The 14,271-nt window shown below is 37.9% G+C and overlaps 1 protein-coding gene across 1 annotated transcript in view; it reads left to right on the forward strand.

The window, feature by feature from the left end:
• Positions 1-14,271, forward strand: part of prkcab (protein kinase C, alpha, b) — a 107,477-nt gene that overhangs the window by 83,084 nt on the left and 10,122 nt on the right. The window contains exons 5-13 of the mRNA XM_017306310.1: positions 4,114-4,270; positions 4,346-4,480; positions 6,054-6,147; positions 9,057-9,086; positions 11,365-11,505; positions 11,607-11,780; positions 12,190-12,281; positions 12,629-12,691; positions 12,883-13,021. Coding sequence (XP_017161799.1) covers positions 4,114-4,270; positions 4,346-4,480; positions 6,054-6,147; positions 9,057-9,086; positions 11,365-11,505; positions 11,607-11,780; positions 12,190-12,281; positions 12,629-12,691; positions 12,883-13,021 — 1,025 coding nt within the window. The remainder of the gene's footprint in view (positions 1-4,113; positions 4,271-4,345; positions 4,481-6,053; positions 6,148-9,056; positions 9,087-11,364; positions 11,506-11,606; positions 11,781-12,189; positions 12,282-12,628; positions 12,692-12,882; positions 13,022-14,271) is intronic.

Here is a 14,271-nt window from a genome sequence, read left to right on the forward strand (position 1 = left end):
AGGAAAAATGGCTTTTATTTTGAATGGAATATCACAATAACATTACAATGACCATGTGGAATGCAATATTTGTTAGTTATTTCTTATTGCYATGAATGCAACCTTGTATAGCGATAGGATATTAAGACTGTTGGATGRAGTCTTGATGTCTTCACCTGACTCGGATGATGGYGAATAGGAGGACGAAGGTCACAGAGATTGCTGAAACCAAAAATATCTCGAWCCAGTTGTCTTATATTGTGCACATCTACTTTTATTTACTCAAGGGAAAGGGAAAGAGGGATCTGTTTGTGGAAGKTTACAGCTAAAATCAACATTATTGGTTTCAAAATACTGTAAAATATAAGAATTTGTAGGCTTCACATAATATAAATATTCAGCTATTTCCTGTTGCACTTTATTCTTCAGWTTTAATAGCTATTGCTGTTAGCAGCTAAGACGTATCCCGTTATCCCATTAAACAATGGAAATGGTTYTCTGTGGTTCACTGGAGTTCAAAGGTCTAGACGTTAAAGACTTTGTCTCRCCTCTATTCGTGGATTTCTCCAGATGAGAGAAATTTTGAGGTTTTRAGGCRCGCTCCATGTTGCTAGGCAGGTGCTCGTTTCCACAGTTTTGACAGTAGTCAGGCCTGAGTGGTAAATTTGCTATATTTTTTWGTTCTCCAGAGGAAAATTATGTTTTCACAGGAAGARTTTGGAGGTTGTTTTCCCTTTATAAAATGAAATGCGATAATGATTTGGAAAATGCATTTTGTTTTTACCCAGGTTATCTTTGTCTGATACCGACATTTTGTTTGATGCAAAATAAAATATGAATTAAGCTTACTTTTTTTTTTATCTTTTAAAATGCTTAAGGGAATTTAAATAACTGGGAGAGAGTGGTCGTCAGCAGTTTATTTGCTTTTGGCTTCATTTATTTATTTATTTATTTATTTATTTATTTTATAATTCCCTTAAAGTGTTTTTTCCTAATCTGAAATGGACCAGTCGTGTCGCCACAATATTTCTGATGCCCCAGAAACAGGAATCATAAATTCCCTCTGATTCCTCCTTCTGCCTCCGCTGAGTGCATGACGTCTCCGTTTGGATCCCTGACACAGCTCAGCAGGGATCCATCCAATTCCCATTTGGCTGTGCAGTCTTCCCCCCTCCAAGATTATCAGRCACTCATTGGCTGCACATGGCATTGTTATGCAACAACACATTTAAAACGCAAAGCCTTTTTTCTTCATGAGATTATGCAGTCAGCCCACCACAGCTCTGTTTGCATTTGACCCTTCAGTCAGATAACATGTTTTTTTTTTATTACTATTATATTTGATGTCTGATATGAAAAATGTGTTTATGTACCAAGGGAAATTATTACTGGMATATTTTTGGGAGGGGAATGACTTGAAACTTAAGGTGCATCAGATAAGATAGCAGTAGTTTTGAGRCAATAAACTCTGAGCAATTAGAGAGGGGAAAAAAATCAATGTTACCACAGCATTTATTATTTTATACGGTCTTGCTAAAGTCTTTGATCCACATCACATTAATAAAAACATATGTCTCTGCTGTGTACGTATCGTGGCCGCTTCAGCCCAAAGCAAATAGTAAAAACTAGAAATGCACACAAACYGGGTAATTTTATTAGCAGCTACCTCATAAGGAGAACASAGGACACAGACAGCAAGCAGCTCTTGTTGTATCTAAGCAACAACTGACACCAGAGATGGTCCTTGATGATGATCTTTTATTTTGTGTATGCATGCCTGTGTTTGTATTCGTGTGTGTGAGAGAGAAAGGCAGTGGCAGAATCAAGGAGACAAGGAATTGTTCTTGCATAAACACACACAGAGAACAGAAACCGTAGCGTCCGTTCTCATTTGTGCGTGTGTATGTGTGTGTGTGTGTTTGCCTCATTAGTGTTTTTACAGGCTTRTAGAAGTTTCTTTGGTTTTGTCTGATGCCGGTGTTGCCATGGAAGTGAGTGATGCTTGCRAACGGCGCCACAGCCAGCAGAAGGGGAAGGCTTCAGAGAACATGGGATGAGATTTTCCGTCTGCTCAACATACTCTGCTGTGTGTGTATGTGTGTGTGCGTGTGTTTGTGTGTGGGCTTTCAGGAGAGCGAGATGAATGGAAGACCAAGGTGACGAGTTGAGAATTACCTTTAAACAAGTATCTAACTGTGGGATTAAAACACCACATTCATAAATATTGGGGAAAACGTCTTATTGATGCAGGGAGTCCTACACTGCCCTCTGCTGCGTGAACCTGGAGAAGCACGAAGAAGCATCAAATATATCCACAAACAATCTTATGGATAATTATTTAAAGTATGTTTCCTCGTGGTTTTTGAGGGGGAATTTAATAAAGTATTAATTTTGAAGGGATTTTTGGTGACTTATAACACTGCAAACAAGCCTTTTTTTTGTCATGTGAAATAAATGAATTATGTCGTATTGATCCCTTGAATAATTTAACTTCATGAGTCTTTTCTTCTGTCTTATTTTTATCAATCAGCTAAGTGCTGCATTAAAGATTAAAACTGTATTTCCTAGAATTTGAATTAGTCCTTCAGACATAAAGGGGACATATACTTAATGTGTGTGTCTTTCATCCTCATTCATTATAATTTCAGGTATTTGCATGCAAAACACATTGCTATTTTACAAGCCAAAAATGCTGCTTTGACGATCCTCGCTCAAAGAAGGGCAGACTTTCATTTATGGGCAGGTAAATTGAAGCAGACTCATTTTACATGCAGCTGATCTAAAAGGACACATTTCAGGGGGGAAACACAAAGCAGCGCCGCAGCAAATTACAAGTAAAACTGCAAATCATTTATTGTGCGATTCACGTAATAAACATGTTGGTTTATTTATACTTCAGACTCTGATCCTCCAAAGCCTCTCTTGTTTGTGGACGTAATCCGTCTGCAGCCTTTCTACTCTTTCGATGGAGGATCGTAGACGGCAGAGATCAGTATTCCTTCTGTAGAAAGGAAATTGATCCAGACGCACATTTACGGTTCCTTGCACTTRTATTCATACCGCTAAACATTTTCACCTGTTTTTACGTTACAACACAAACTTCAGAGTATTTTTTTGGGATTGTGGCTGAAATAGTTCAGTTAAAATGTATCKGTTTATTCCTGATCTTAGTGYGAYGCATGAATGTCTGCTGAGGAACATGGAGATGATTCACTTTAAGCTCTTAGATTTGYTGAAGCTTTTAATCTCCTCTCTCTTCTGGTTATGATTGCTTAGATTCTTTATGTAATATTGTTCTGTATTACTTTCCTAGAATGACATTTGTTTCTTTATCAACATGATGTTGGTGTTGAAGAGTCACAAAGAGCGACGTCTCTCTCATTTCCTCGTCCTATTACTATTTTTGGCTTTTTGTTGGTTGCTGTTACTTTTACTCCATTTATGACAATGAAATGTCAACGTATACGATTCTATTTAACTTGTAAAGCTTCGGCACATAAATCTCTCTCTTCTTTTTCTAGCTAGAGTGTAATTTTATCTTCACCTGTTGTGACAGGATAAGTGAGGCACACACTTTAAGATAATGTTTTGCCTTCTGCTTCTTCATTTACATGAGCTCGTGCTCTTACACCCACCGGGATTACTCTGCTGTCGGTGTTGTTTCGCACTTAGCTAAGGGAATTTTAACCATATTCATTGCTTCACAGCTCATGTCATCAGCGTATGTGCTTCTTTTGATTGAATCTACACAGAGAAATCACTTAGCAATACAGAGTCTGTCATACCCAGCTTGTAAAGTTGTGGTGAAATGAGCTGAAATGAAAAACTTTCAGAGCAACTAAAACTAGAAATATTTCATACAGCACCACTCTTTTTTGAATCTGCCTTGTGTTTCAGTGTCACHCCAAGATAATCTGCCTTAGGTAAATAATGATYCAGCATCTCCTTCCTTCTCATGCCATATTTGATCACCAGATAAGTCATTAGGCCACATTTTTCGTACTGCAGCTCTCTGCTCCTATCTAATTACCATAGACATAAAAACCTTCTASAGCTTTTTGTTCAGTCATTTAGTCATATTGTCTGTAAATCTCCTTCAAACACTTTGACATTTTCTTTTATTATTCCTTCCAGTGGGTGAAGCCAGGAACCTGATTCCCATGGATCCCAACGGTTTATCGGACCCATATGTCAAACTCAAGCTCATCCCRGACCCAAAGAACGAGACCAAACAGAAGACCAGGACCATCCGTTCCTCTCTCAATCCCTGCTGGAACGAGTCGTTCACTTTGTAAGTAAATTTTCGTCTTTTWTTTTCTGWATACCAAGAGTYCAAACWGTTTTTCCATGTTGTGTTTCTGTGCAGTAAGCTTAAAGCATCAGATAAGGACCGACGTTTGTCCATTGAGATTTGGGACTGGGACAGAACCACCCGGAACGACTTCATGGGCTCCATGTCGTTTGGCGTGTCTGAGCTCATCAAGGCTCCTCACTGTGGATGGTCAGTTTTCTCGTTGTTATCCTAACCTTGTGTTTCATCAATGTCAAAGCAAACTGACATTGATGAAACACTTGCTTTTGCTCTGCTTTACAGAGCAAAAGCAAAACTGATGTAAAAACTGAAACTCGACACTCTTTAAGAACASTGGTTGCATCATTTTTGTCAGGGGTTGTAGCTCACAAAGAGAAGCGGCTCAACGTAGCAATCTGGTGTGAATTTCAACATGCGATTTATGGAATGTGGTGCATATGAGCAATCTGGTGTTGGTRAATCTGGGGCTGCAAACAATCTTCATTCCAATACCGCACCCTTTAGAGGCATTTGCAAAATGGATGATGAGAAAACAGTAGAAGAGACAGGTTTCTGTCTGTTTTTATAAAGTGGCATCATAACGACACCTGGATAATTATTGATAAAAATCATTTGCTGATCACACATCTTTTCGGGTGTGAATCAGACTGTCTGCCACTGCATGCTTCAAGGCCACCAGTGGGTGTTTCATATCTGCTGTGACGAACATGGTTTAAAGTGAATTTCTGTGAGTTTGTCCAGCTTCTTAAAGGTGGACAATTGTTAAAGTACAACAACCATTYATAAAATGTGTAGCTTATTCACAGCTGTTGAAAAATATTTCCTCTTTTCACAAGGTAAAGCTTTATTTTATATCAACTACACTGACAAATAATAAGGCTGTATGCATTTTGTTCATCTTTTATATTTTTTAAAGAAATCTTGGTAATATAAATAATATATACACTAAAGCCTCTAGGGCAAACGCACAAAAACAAACAGCCACCTCCTCACTACTTCTTAATGTTTAGGCTACTGAAATAACATATTTTTGTGCAATTTATGCAACATTGATCAAATCAGCTCCTGCAATCTTTAGTAAACTAATACAAAAAGTAGAGAGTGATGATTTAAGTAAGGAGCTTTTTTTTCCCACTCTGACATTTAGCCAAACATGACCAGAGGCCTGGTCGTATCCGACTCCAAGTCCTCCAGATTGATCAACTCTGACATTTTTGTACCCTGATTTTGCTGCCATGCACACGTTTGGTAAATGTGAGTGAAATAGATGCAAACACTGTTGTCTGCGGTCAAGTCCAGCTATCAAAATAAACCACCTGTTGGAGCCAATGGCTTCTCTCTGTGGATCTGTCATACTCATTGTTTCTCAGTTTGAAACCACATTAGCATATCTACTTTGCTTTGACCAACTTCTGCTRCAAAAAGGAAATCGGGGGAATACCGGCGTGTGAAATGTTGCCAGCCAACTTGGAAACTACTACTGTCTGTGTGTTTGGCTGCAGTCTTTGCTATAAATTACAGTTAATTGGACATTAAAGAAGAAGGAGAGTCAAGCTGGCAAGAGAGTGCAGCCCTGAAAACATGCGGAAAATAGAAATCAAGTACTTCTAATTAAAGAGCGCAGAAATATGAAGACTTATATATATGTGTGTGGGCGGATAGAGGGAGGAATCCAAAGAAGACTATTTAGCAAATAACAGTGTATTCGGTTATGCAACGTCAATGCAAAAGAAATGACCTTCGCGCTTTGTWATTTTCTTAGGTACAAACTGCTGAACCAGGAGGAAGGAGAATACTACAATGTTCCCATTCCAGAAGTAGACGACGTCAATCTGGAGCTTCGACAAAAGTTTGAGGTGGGCAGCAGAGTCAAGGCAGTGTTGTTTCTTTTAATGGAAAAATCTATATATTTACAAATGTTTTTTGTAGCTGCTGCCATAGACTTATAACATACGACGTCCTTTTCTTTTTTGTCGCTATGGAAACTTCATGCTGTTCCCAYGTTTTCTTTTATCTACGGTTACAGAGACGGAGATGAAAATGATTAAAATCAACTTGAAAGTATTACCTGGACTAGAAGGTGTTACTCAAATTATCCATTTGATGTTTTTATTTTATTCATGTACTTTGCACTGCAGTGTCACTTCTTCTGCAGATTTATGTTGCATTTGAACGAAAAGGACCTGCAAGAAATGTCTCAACTTCTTCCTTTCTTTGCAAATAAAGTTTCAACATCCTTGGCACCGATGTTGAATATTACTGCAGGCTGTCTGGATGAGACCTCATCATATTYACAGTTTTATAGTTTCACTTCAACCTGCATGTAGCAAGAGGMGTCATTCTATACACTTAYGTTATTTTCATTTATGTTTATGGTACAATGATGTCAACAGATGCTAAAATAGAGCTGTGGCTTTTCCTAAGATGGTAACAGAAAAACCAAAATTRCAACAGCACAACATGTTTATCACTGCAGGCTGACGTGATTTACTGAACTTTGAGTGCTTGAAACATTTGTCACAAGGCTGTCAAGAGTGCCTGTGTGATCATTACTCATCCTGATCATAAYCCTGCCCTACTACACAGACGTACACAACATTACAATGAATAAAACAATATTCAGTCCAATTATAAAAATGGGATGTGACTATCAGGGAGCTTCACAGCGTCCATTATCGCTGCGGTTCCCACACATCTGTGGCTCATGCAACAACMCAAGGGTCTCTGTTTTCAAACAAATGCRCTGCCATTCCTGATGAAGATCAATCAATCAATAATCTTTATCCATAAATACTTTTCATATGCAGTAAAGGCAACACAAAGTGTGTTACAGAAGATAAAACACTTTGTGAGGAAAAAAAAAAAAGAAATAGGAAACACATAGCAGAAATGACGTAAACGAGCATGAAAAAAAGTACAGAACTGTTTAGTTTATCGAGGGAGGTGATGTAAGTTTGAAGGACCGCATGAAATGTAGCCTTGCAGTCCTTCTTTTGATAATTTTAATAATTATAATATGATACTAAGGATYAATTCTTACAGTGTGTGGCCGTTAGGCTGGGGAAAGACTCACATTTAAACAGCATCTCATTCCCGCTGCTAAGTACAGCGGTGGAGTGGTGATACTGTGGGCTAATTTCTGTCCCAAAAGACTTGGGACTTTTATCTGATCATTTGATAGACTCTACTGGTATTATTGTGTTTGTATTTTTACTTTTAGCAGTAAATTGATGCAAAAATTGTCGAGTTGTAAAATCTTTCTGCATTTCTTAAGATGTGATTAGCTGATTCTTCACCAGGTAATTTAATCAAAGCAGATGAGGATGGAGAAACACGATGAGACAAGAGCCGGTTCCAGGAAGAAAAAGATGACAAACTGAAAGTCAGACTCAGTTTTGTTCAATAGCGTCAACAAAATTAAGGCTGTGGGTTAATGTCTTGACCTTAAATAAGCACATTATTGYTGCTTTTCATAATTGTCAATTAAAATGATCTGGAAACGGTTCTGAACAGTTCTGTTTAGCACTGAAAACATTTTCTGAAGTTAGAAGTTGTGYTTTTTTTCTGCTCTGAGGTTTTGCACCTGGAGGGCAGCATTAAATGTGGSAGGCTCTGCATGCTTGGACACACAGATTACACAGGTATAGAAAACTAAAAATGTCTAGACAATACTAAAGCGGCTCCTTCTCTGGGAGCCAGAATCATTCCTCATAATGCTTTTGCAGATTTGACCCAGTTCTCATACTTTGTTCATAACGCTACCCACAACATTAGGAGACCCTCGTTCTGCTTTCCTGTAATCGCTCTTTTCATTTCTTCTCGACAGACGAAAATCAGAGTGAAGTTATTATATTGACTTGATGTTTGCTGTAAAGTTGTTTTCCTGCCTTGTTCCCGTGATTTTTTTTTGTCAGTATAAACAAACTTGCAGATCTCATCAAATCTAAGGACACAAACTGCAGCCAGTTATTGCTCCCTAGTGGTTGCTTTGTTAATTGCAGATGTCAGTGAGGTTCAACATRCAACCTGAATTAAACTCGCATCCTCTCCATAGATGGACACATAGATGTATTCTGYTCTGAGAAGTGCAAAACTGATTGGGACTTATATAAGAAAGAGGGTAGCTTTAATAAACTCCAGCTTTTAGTGTGTGCGTGTCTGACCTTGTATTTGATACATTGTAATTCCCACATTAGGAAAAAGTGCTGATTAGTGCTTAGGTTTAAGACTAAGGTATGATTAAGTTTAGGTTAAGTTTACTGTATGGAGCGAGGTTTAGGCTGCAGAAATTAATAAAAGTCAATGGAAATCAATGCAAAGTCCCTGTGAAGACGGAAAGATAATATGTGTGCAGTGTGTGTGTGGGCRTGTGTGTGTGTGAGAGGGCTCGCAGGGKTTAATACTGAGCGTAAATGTCTTCTCCTCACTGCACTCCCCGAGGAACTGAGTTTTAATTTTCCTCTTTTCTTCATACTGTACGAACCGACCGACCTTGGCTTTTTCCTCCGTCGCTGACGTCTTCACACAACCGCTGGTTGCCATGGAAACTAGGGCGGGATGCAAAAGATGTTTTTCTTTTTATGCTTTAATATTTTCCAGTCGTGGTTTTGATCTTTTTTTTTTTCTTTTTTTTCTTTTTGAGTTCACAGATAAGCGGTCGTCAGAGTAATCACTCTTCATGTTTTTGCCCACATGTGTCAGCCAGGTTTGCACACTGTGTTTAATCGCTGAGCCCACTAATGAGTGAGTTTCTTCTCTTTTCTAGGCCTGCCAGTTAAATATCCACTATCTCAAGGTAGCTCCCCTGCCTGCTTCTTCTGTTTCTCTTATGTTTTCTGGCTTACATCTCACTTATTCACTTGCTGAACTGGGATTGTTTGTGGATCTCTGCTGGGACTCCACAAATTAATCTGATTTACTAACAAAGGCCTTCTGCATAACACACTTGTTCCCATTTTGTTTTTTTATTCTTGTCACAGATTAATCCACTAGATAGAAAACTACCTAGTGCTATTTAACTTTAATGAAATACACAATCCAGAGCTCTTACGTAGAGAAATTATGTCTCTAGGAGAGTCTTCTTGAAAGCAAAAGTTTATATTTGTACCACATTTGACAAAAGACAGTTGTACTTTTTTAAAGGTATTTCCTCAAGGTTAAAATGTTCCATATGTGTTAGCTGAAAGGGTGCATCTCATTTTTTTAACAACTTTTCCTTTAACTTGTGTTTGGGTTTAATACTTAGAAATATGTTTAAAAAAAAACATTTGGAAATGGTGACATTTGGAAGTCTGAGATCAACACAGTAGCAACCCGAGCTTTCAGCTTTCAGATATGGCTCCTAAATAACATTTGGCCTATAGTTCAGATTTGAAAGACTGGAAAAAATTTATTCAAGTACCATAAAGAAAACAGGCTCAAAATATAAAAACAATAAATTTAAAATCAAGATAGAACCCATCCTAAATACAGTTTTTCTAATAGCTTCACAGTCTTAGCTGTTAACACACACAGGCTGCTTATCAAACACACATAAACCAAACAGCATTGTTGTTAGTAAATTTGTGAAGCTTGCTGCCGTCTGGTTTTGGGGCATTTTCTTTACCTTCTAATGCTGCCGCTGGCCAGCAGGGCTTCACTTCCACTCCTCACTGGGTGATGACCGTCAGCCTTCTACTAGTCCGAGCACGACTATAGAAGGCTGTGTGAACATTAAGCATGGAAATACACTAATTATTCTAACTGTTTGACTGGATACTCACAGCCTCTTATCCTCTGTTGTGTGTGCAGTGTATGTGTGTGGGATTGCGCGCGCGCGTGTGTGTGTGTGTGTGTGCCTGATGTTTCCACACAGTGGCACTGTTATATTTCTTACAAGACTCATGTTTGGCTGCACTGCATCTGGTGAAATGAAACTGCTGAAGCATTTGCTTGAAGTAAAACTATAGATGTTAGTTGTGTTAAAAGTTGTCCAGTTTTTGTATTTGGAAAAAAACAATGTCCATGCATTTTTCTGTTGTGTTTCAAAAGAGATTACTTGGGATCTCAAATATGATGGGGTAATAATGAGTAATAACAGGAACCTAAAGAGAGACAATAATGAGCAAAACTGAAATGGAAACACATCTTGTGAATTAAGCAACAGACATTTTACTGAATATTCAAACTTTGACAAAGATTTCTAATGCAGAATGTTTGGGTAAGGTTCCTTTAAAGCTTTTTTATTTGGGAGATTTGTTTTAGTATTTTTGATTTCATGGTGCAAAAAAATGCCTGCTCTTAATATTTAAACAATAAGTCGTCTGAACAGTCATCCTAAATATGCAGTTTTGAAGAGGTTTCCACATTTCTAATGAGGTGGACAACACAAACWAAAGAAGGAAGGAAGGAGAGCTAGAAAGTTTAGAAGTAGGACAATTAAGATATTAAGGTCAATGCATATGATAATGACACAAGATGAAATGTGGACATAATGCGACAATATTGGAGGTAAAGTATGATTTGCATTTATGCAGGAGAAGTAAGTGGGGTTGTTTCCMAGTACTGCAAGGGCAATTTGCAAGAAAAATAATTTTAGGCTCATATTTTTGTTCACAAACAGGCCTATTTTGAAAACAATACTTTTGATCACTGGATTTTGTAAGCAAGTTTTGTGTGTGAGTTTGTATTTTATTAATTATTTCACGGTTTAATGGAAATGTCAATAACTGYAATACGTTTTATTCATTTGTAGCTATATTTTTGTATAATTTTCAGTTRTTAATTTATTTCAGTCAAAAYTTTGTTTAATGTGGTTTTAAAAATAATAATCTTACCAGGTCATGAAACTCTTTTTAGCTACTGAATAAATTTAAGTATTGTTTTCATCCCAAATGGACAGCCGTGTAGCAACTTGATCTGACTTCATTGTTGATATGCATGCGTCCTGCACCAACTGTTTGTCACTCACAAAAATGTGGAAACTCAGAGTTATCATCTTATTTCTTCTAGAAAATGATAATATATTCGACTGAAGCATCCACATGTTGGGGAACTTCATGGAAATTATTTTGTGTGTTCATTGTACATGACAGAAAGCCAAGCTGGGCCACGGTAAGAAAGTGATCACACCAACAGACCACCGGCGGTTCAGTCTGCCCTCAGGTAACATGGACCGGGTCCGGCTCAGCGACTTCAACTTTCTGGCTCTGCTGGGAAAAGGCAGCTTCGGAAAGGTRCGACTTCATACGTTTCGTTTAAAAAGCAACAACAACACTTTGAGTAAAGTTTAGCGTTTTTCTTAACCTCTCGAGTGYGGCGTCTTTGTCAAATGCAGGTAATGTTGGCAGAGATGAAATCAACAGAGGAGCTRTACGCCATAAAGATCCTAAAGAAAGACGTCGTGATCCAGGATGACGACGTCGAATGTACGATGGTGGAGAAGAGGGTGTTGGCGCTAAGAGACAAACCCCCCTTCCTCACTCAGCTCCACTCTTGCTTTCAGACTGTGGTGGGTACAAAAAAAAAACCTTCAGCTTTCTGCTGTCGTCATAGTTAATAATGCCCACTTCCTGCACTGACGGCTTSTTCATACAGACAAAAAAAAGCTCCTTACTTAAAGGGGACCATTGTTCTTCCAAAGCAATTTCACTTCCTCTGACTGTAACTGTTATTACTTTTGTATTTGTGCTAACATTTCAGGGATGCCAATTTCTTTGCTTAGCATCCCTGCAGGGAAAATTGAGAGTGAAAAAGCAGTGACGTCTGTGCAGACGCAGCCACACTCTAAGCTTTTTTAAATAAAAACTGCAGTCATGAAATGTTGCTTTACAAGGAGGACATGGCATATTTCTTAAGCTTAGGTGACATTATCTACTATGCATCTGTCCACTGACAATAACCTGCTGTTTGTATTGCAGGACCGACTCTACTTTGTGATGGAATACATTAACGGAGGGGATCTCATGTATCATATCCAGCGTATGGGAAAGTTTAAGGAGCCTCAGGCAGTGTAAGGACTCACTCTGAAATATGCACATGGTTTGAAAATGGAGGTATTKTTCTGCAGGCAGCTTCAGTGTGTAATGTCAACACCTCTGACTGGTGCTGTGCAGTTAAACTCAAACATTGAAACCCTCATTATTTCTTTGTATGTGTATGCACAATTAAACGAAAGAAATAGAAACAAAAAAGATCTTCTGTAATTGCTCCCMATGTCTCGCTAAATTCACAGAATTTCACTTATAAACATTGATACCCGTTTCTTTGTTAGATTCAGCTGACCTACTTCCTTAGCATATTAAGTTTATCAGCATATATGCTAAAATGTCTGTTACAATTTGTATTATTATTTTGCAGATTTTATGCAGCCGAGATAGCAGTCGGCTTGTTTTTCTTGCATCGAAAGGGAATCATATACAGGTGGGTTTCTGGATGTTTCATGCAGCTGTGGTCATTCAGACTGAATTAAAGGGCCTCTTACGTTAATCGTAGCTTGAGAGAATTTTGAAAAACAAGACTTTAAAGGAAAGGCAGCAAGAGAAAGAAAGTAAAAAGAAGAGGGTACAACCTGGGGAGTGATTTGAATTCTCACAAAGCTGTCTGTGCTGCAGGGATCTGAAGTTGGACAATGTGATGCTGGACTGYGAAGGCCACATCAAGATAGCGGACTTTGGCATGTGCAAAGAGAACATGTATGAAGGGATGTCAACACGCACCTTCTGCGGCACCCCGGACTACATCGCACCCGAGGTGAGGCGTCTGATGAGAAAGACAAAGATTAAATARCCAAACTGTATTTYATTTTAAGTCATTTTAATTTTACCTCATTAAATTTGGAAAATGTGTYTGAYAAACACCAGAAACTCTTTTTACCGATTACTGCAGACAAAAGAAAGTTAATAATTGTAATTATACAGTCTTGTGCTGTACAAAATTACTTTCTRTCAAATAAAAATTTATAATTTTTTWAATAATTGAATCATTTTGTGTTGCWTACATAATTTACCCGGCTGCATCAAATGGTTGCAAATTTATTTACGCAAACTACGTTCATTTTATGTGCACATCAGGAATGGATTATTATCATATCATTTCTTGTTATGACGTGATTATTTTTTTGTCGTACTTCTAAAATCAGTTTGGTTGTTTGACAACCACAAAAGTTTGCAGTAGTGAGATTGTTGCTTTTCCTGTTTGAGCTAGTTTTTCTGATTTTAAWTCCCARAGAGCATCAATTAAAAGCTATAAATTTGAAAATATGGTTGAATCCAATTACTCTGTCCTCTTTAGTAATACGATAACTAATGAATGTCAGTTTTAATTTAGAGCAGCTTTCGTGTTTGTGGGACTCTGACTTTTTGCTGTGAAAACTGTTTACCCAACAGGATGTGAGGATTTTTTTCCACACAGTTTTTTTTATCATAATTGCAAAGAATACATTGTGATAATGATGTTTAAATCCTTCATCTCTTAAACACATAATGAAGTGTTTATATCTTGTATATTGCAGCCTCAGTTGCTACATTAAGGTTTTTCTGTACTGCATTTTTCAAGCCCATCTGCACACTTATTTACATTGTGTTTTCACACATTCCTGGTGATGTAAAACTGTACATATCTTCCATAAATTGTTAGATTTTATCCCCTGATGTAGCCGAATGCACAGCCGTAGTTCAGAATTTTTGTGCACAGGAAGCTTTTGAAAAAAAGTTATAATTTATGAGCCATTTGGATGCTGTTGAAAATGCTGCCTTTGTGCATTTAAATGAAACGCAGCTGTGATTTAGCTCTTTGCTTGTGCAACTGTGCCATTATTATGTCTGTGTGTGGAGCGTGTGTGGGAGGGAGGTGTGGTGGGATGGCAAATTGGATGTTAGGAGAAAGTGCCTTTGTCATGGCAGCTTAAAATAGCTGGCTGGGTTTAGTGGGGGCTGATTTAGTTTGGTGAGATTGGGGGTAATCAACATGGCTTTTGTTCATTTTTTTCTTCAGTAACTTTA

The sequence above is a fragment of the Poecilia reticulata genome, linkage group LG8 (assembly GCF_000633615.1).
Source record: "Poecilia reticulata strain Guanapo linkage group LG8, Guppy_female_1.0+MT, whole genome shotgun sequence".
In the NCBI taxonomy this organism is placed as follows: Eukaryota; Metazoa; Chordata; class Actinopteri; order Cyprinodontiformes; family Poeciliidae; genus Poecilia; species Poecilia reticulata.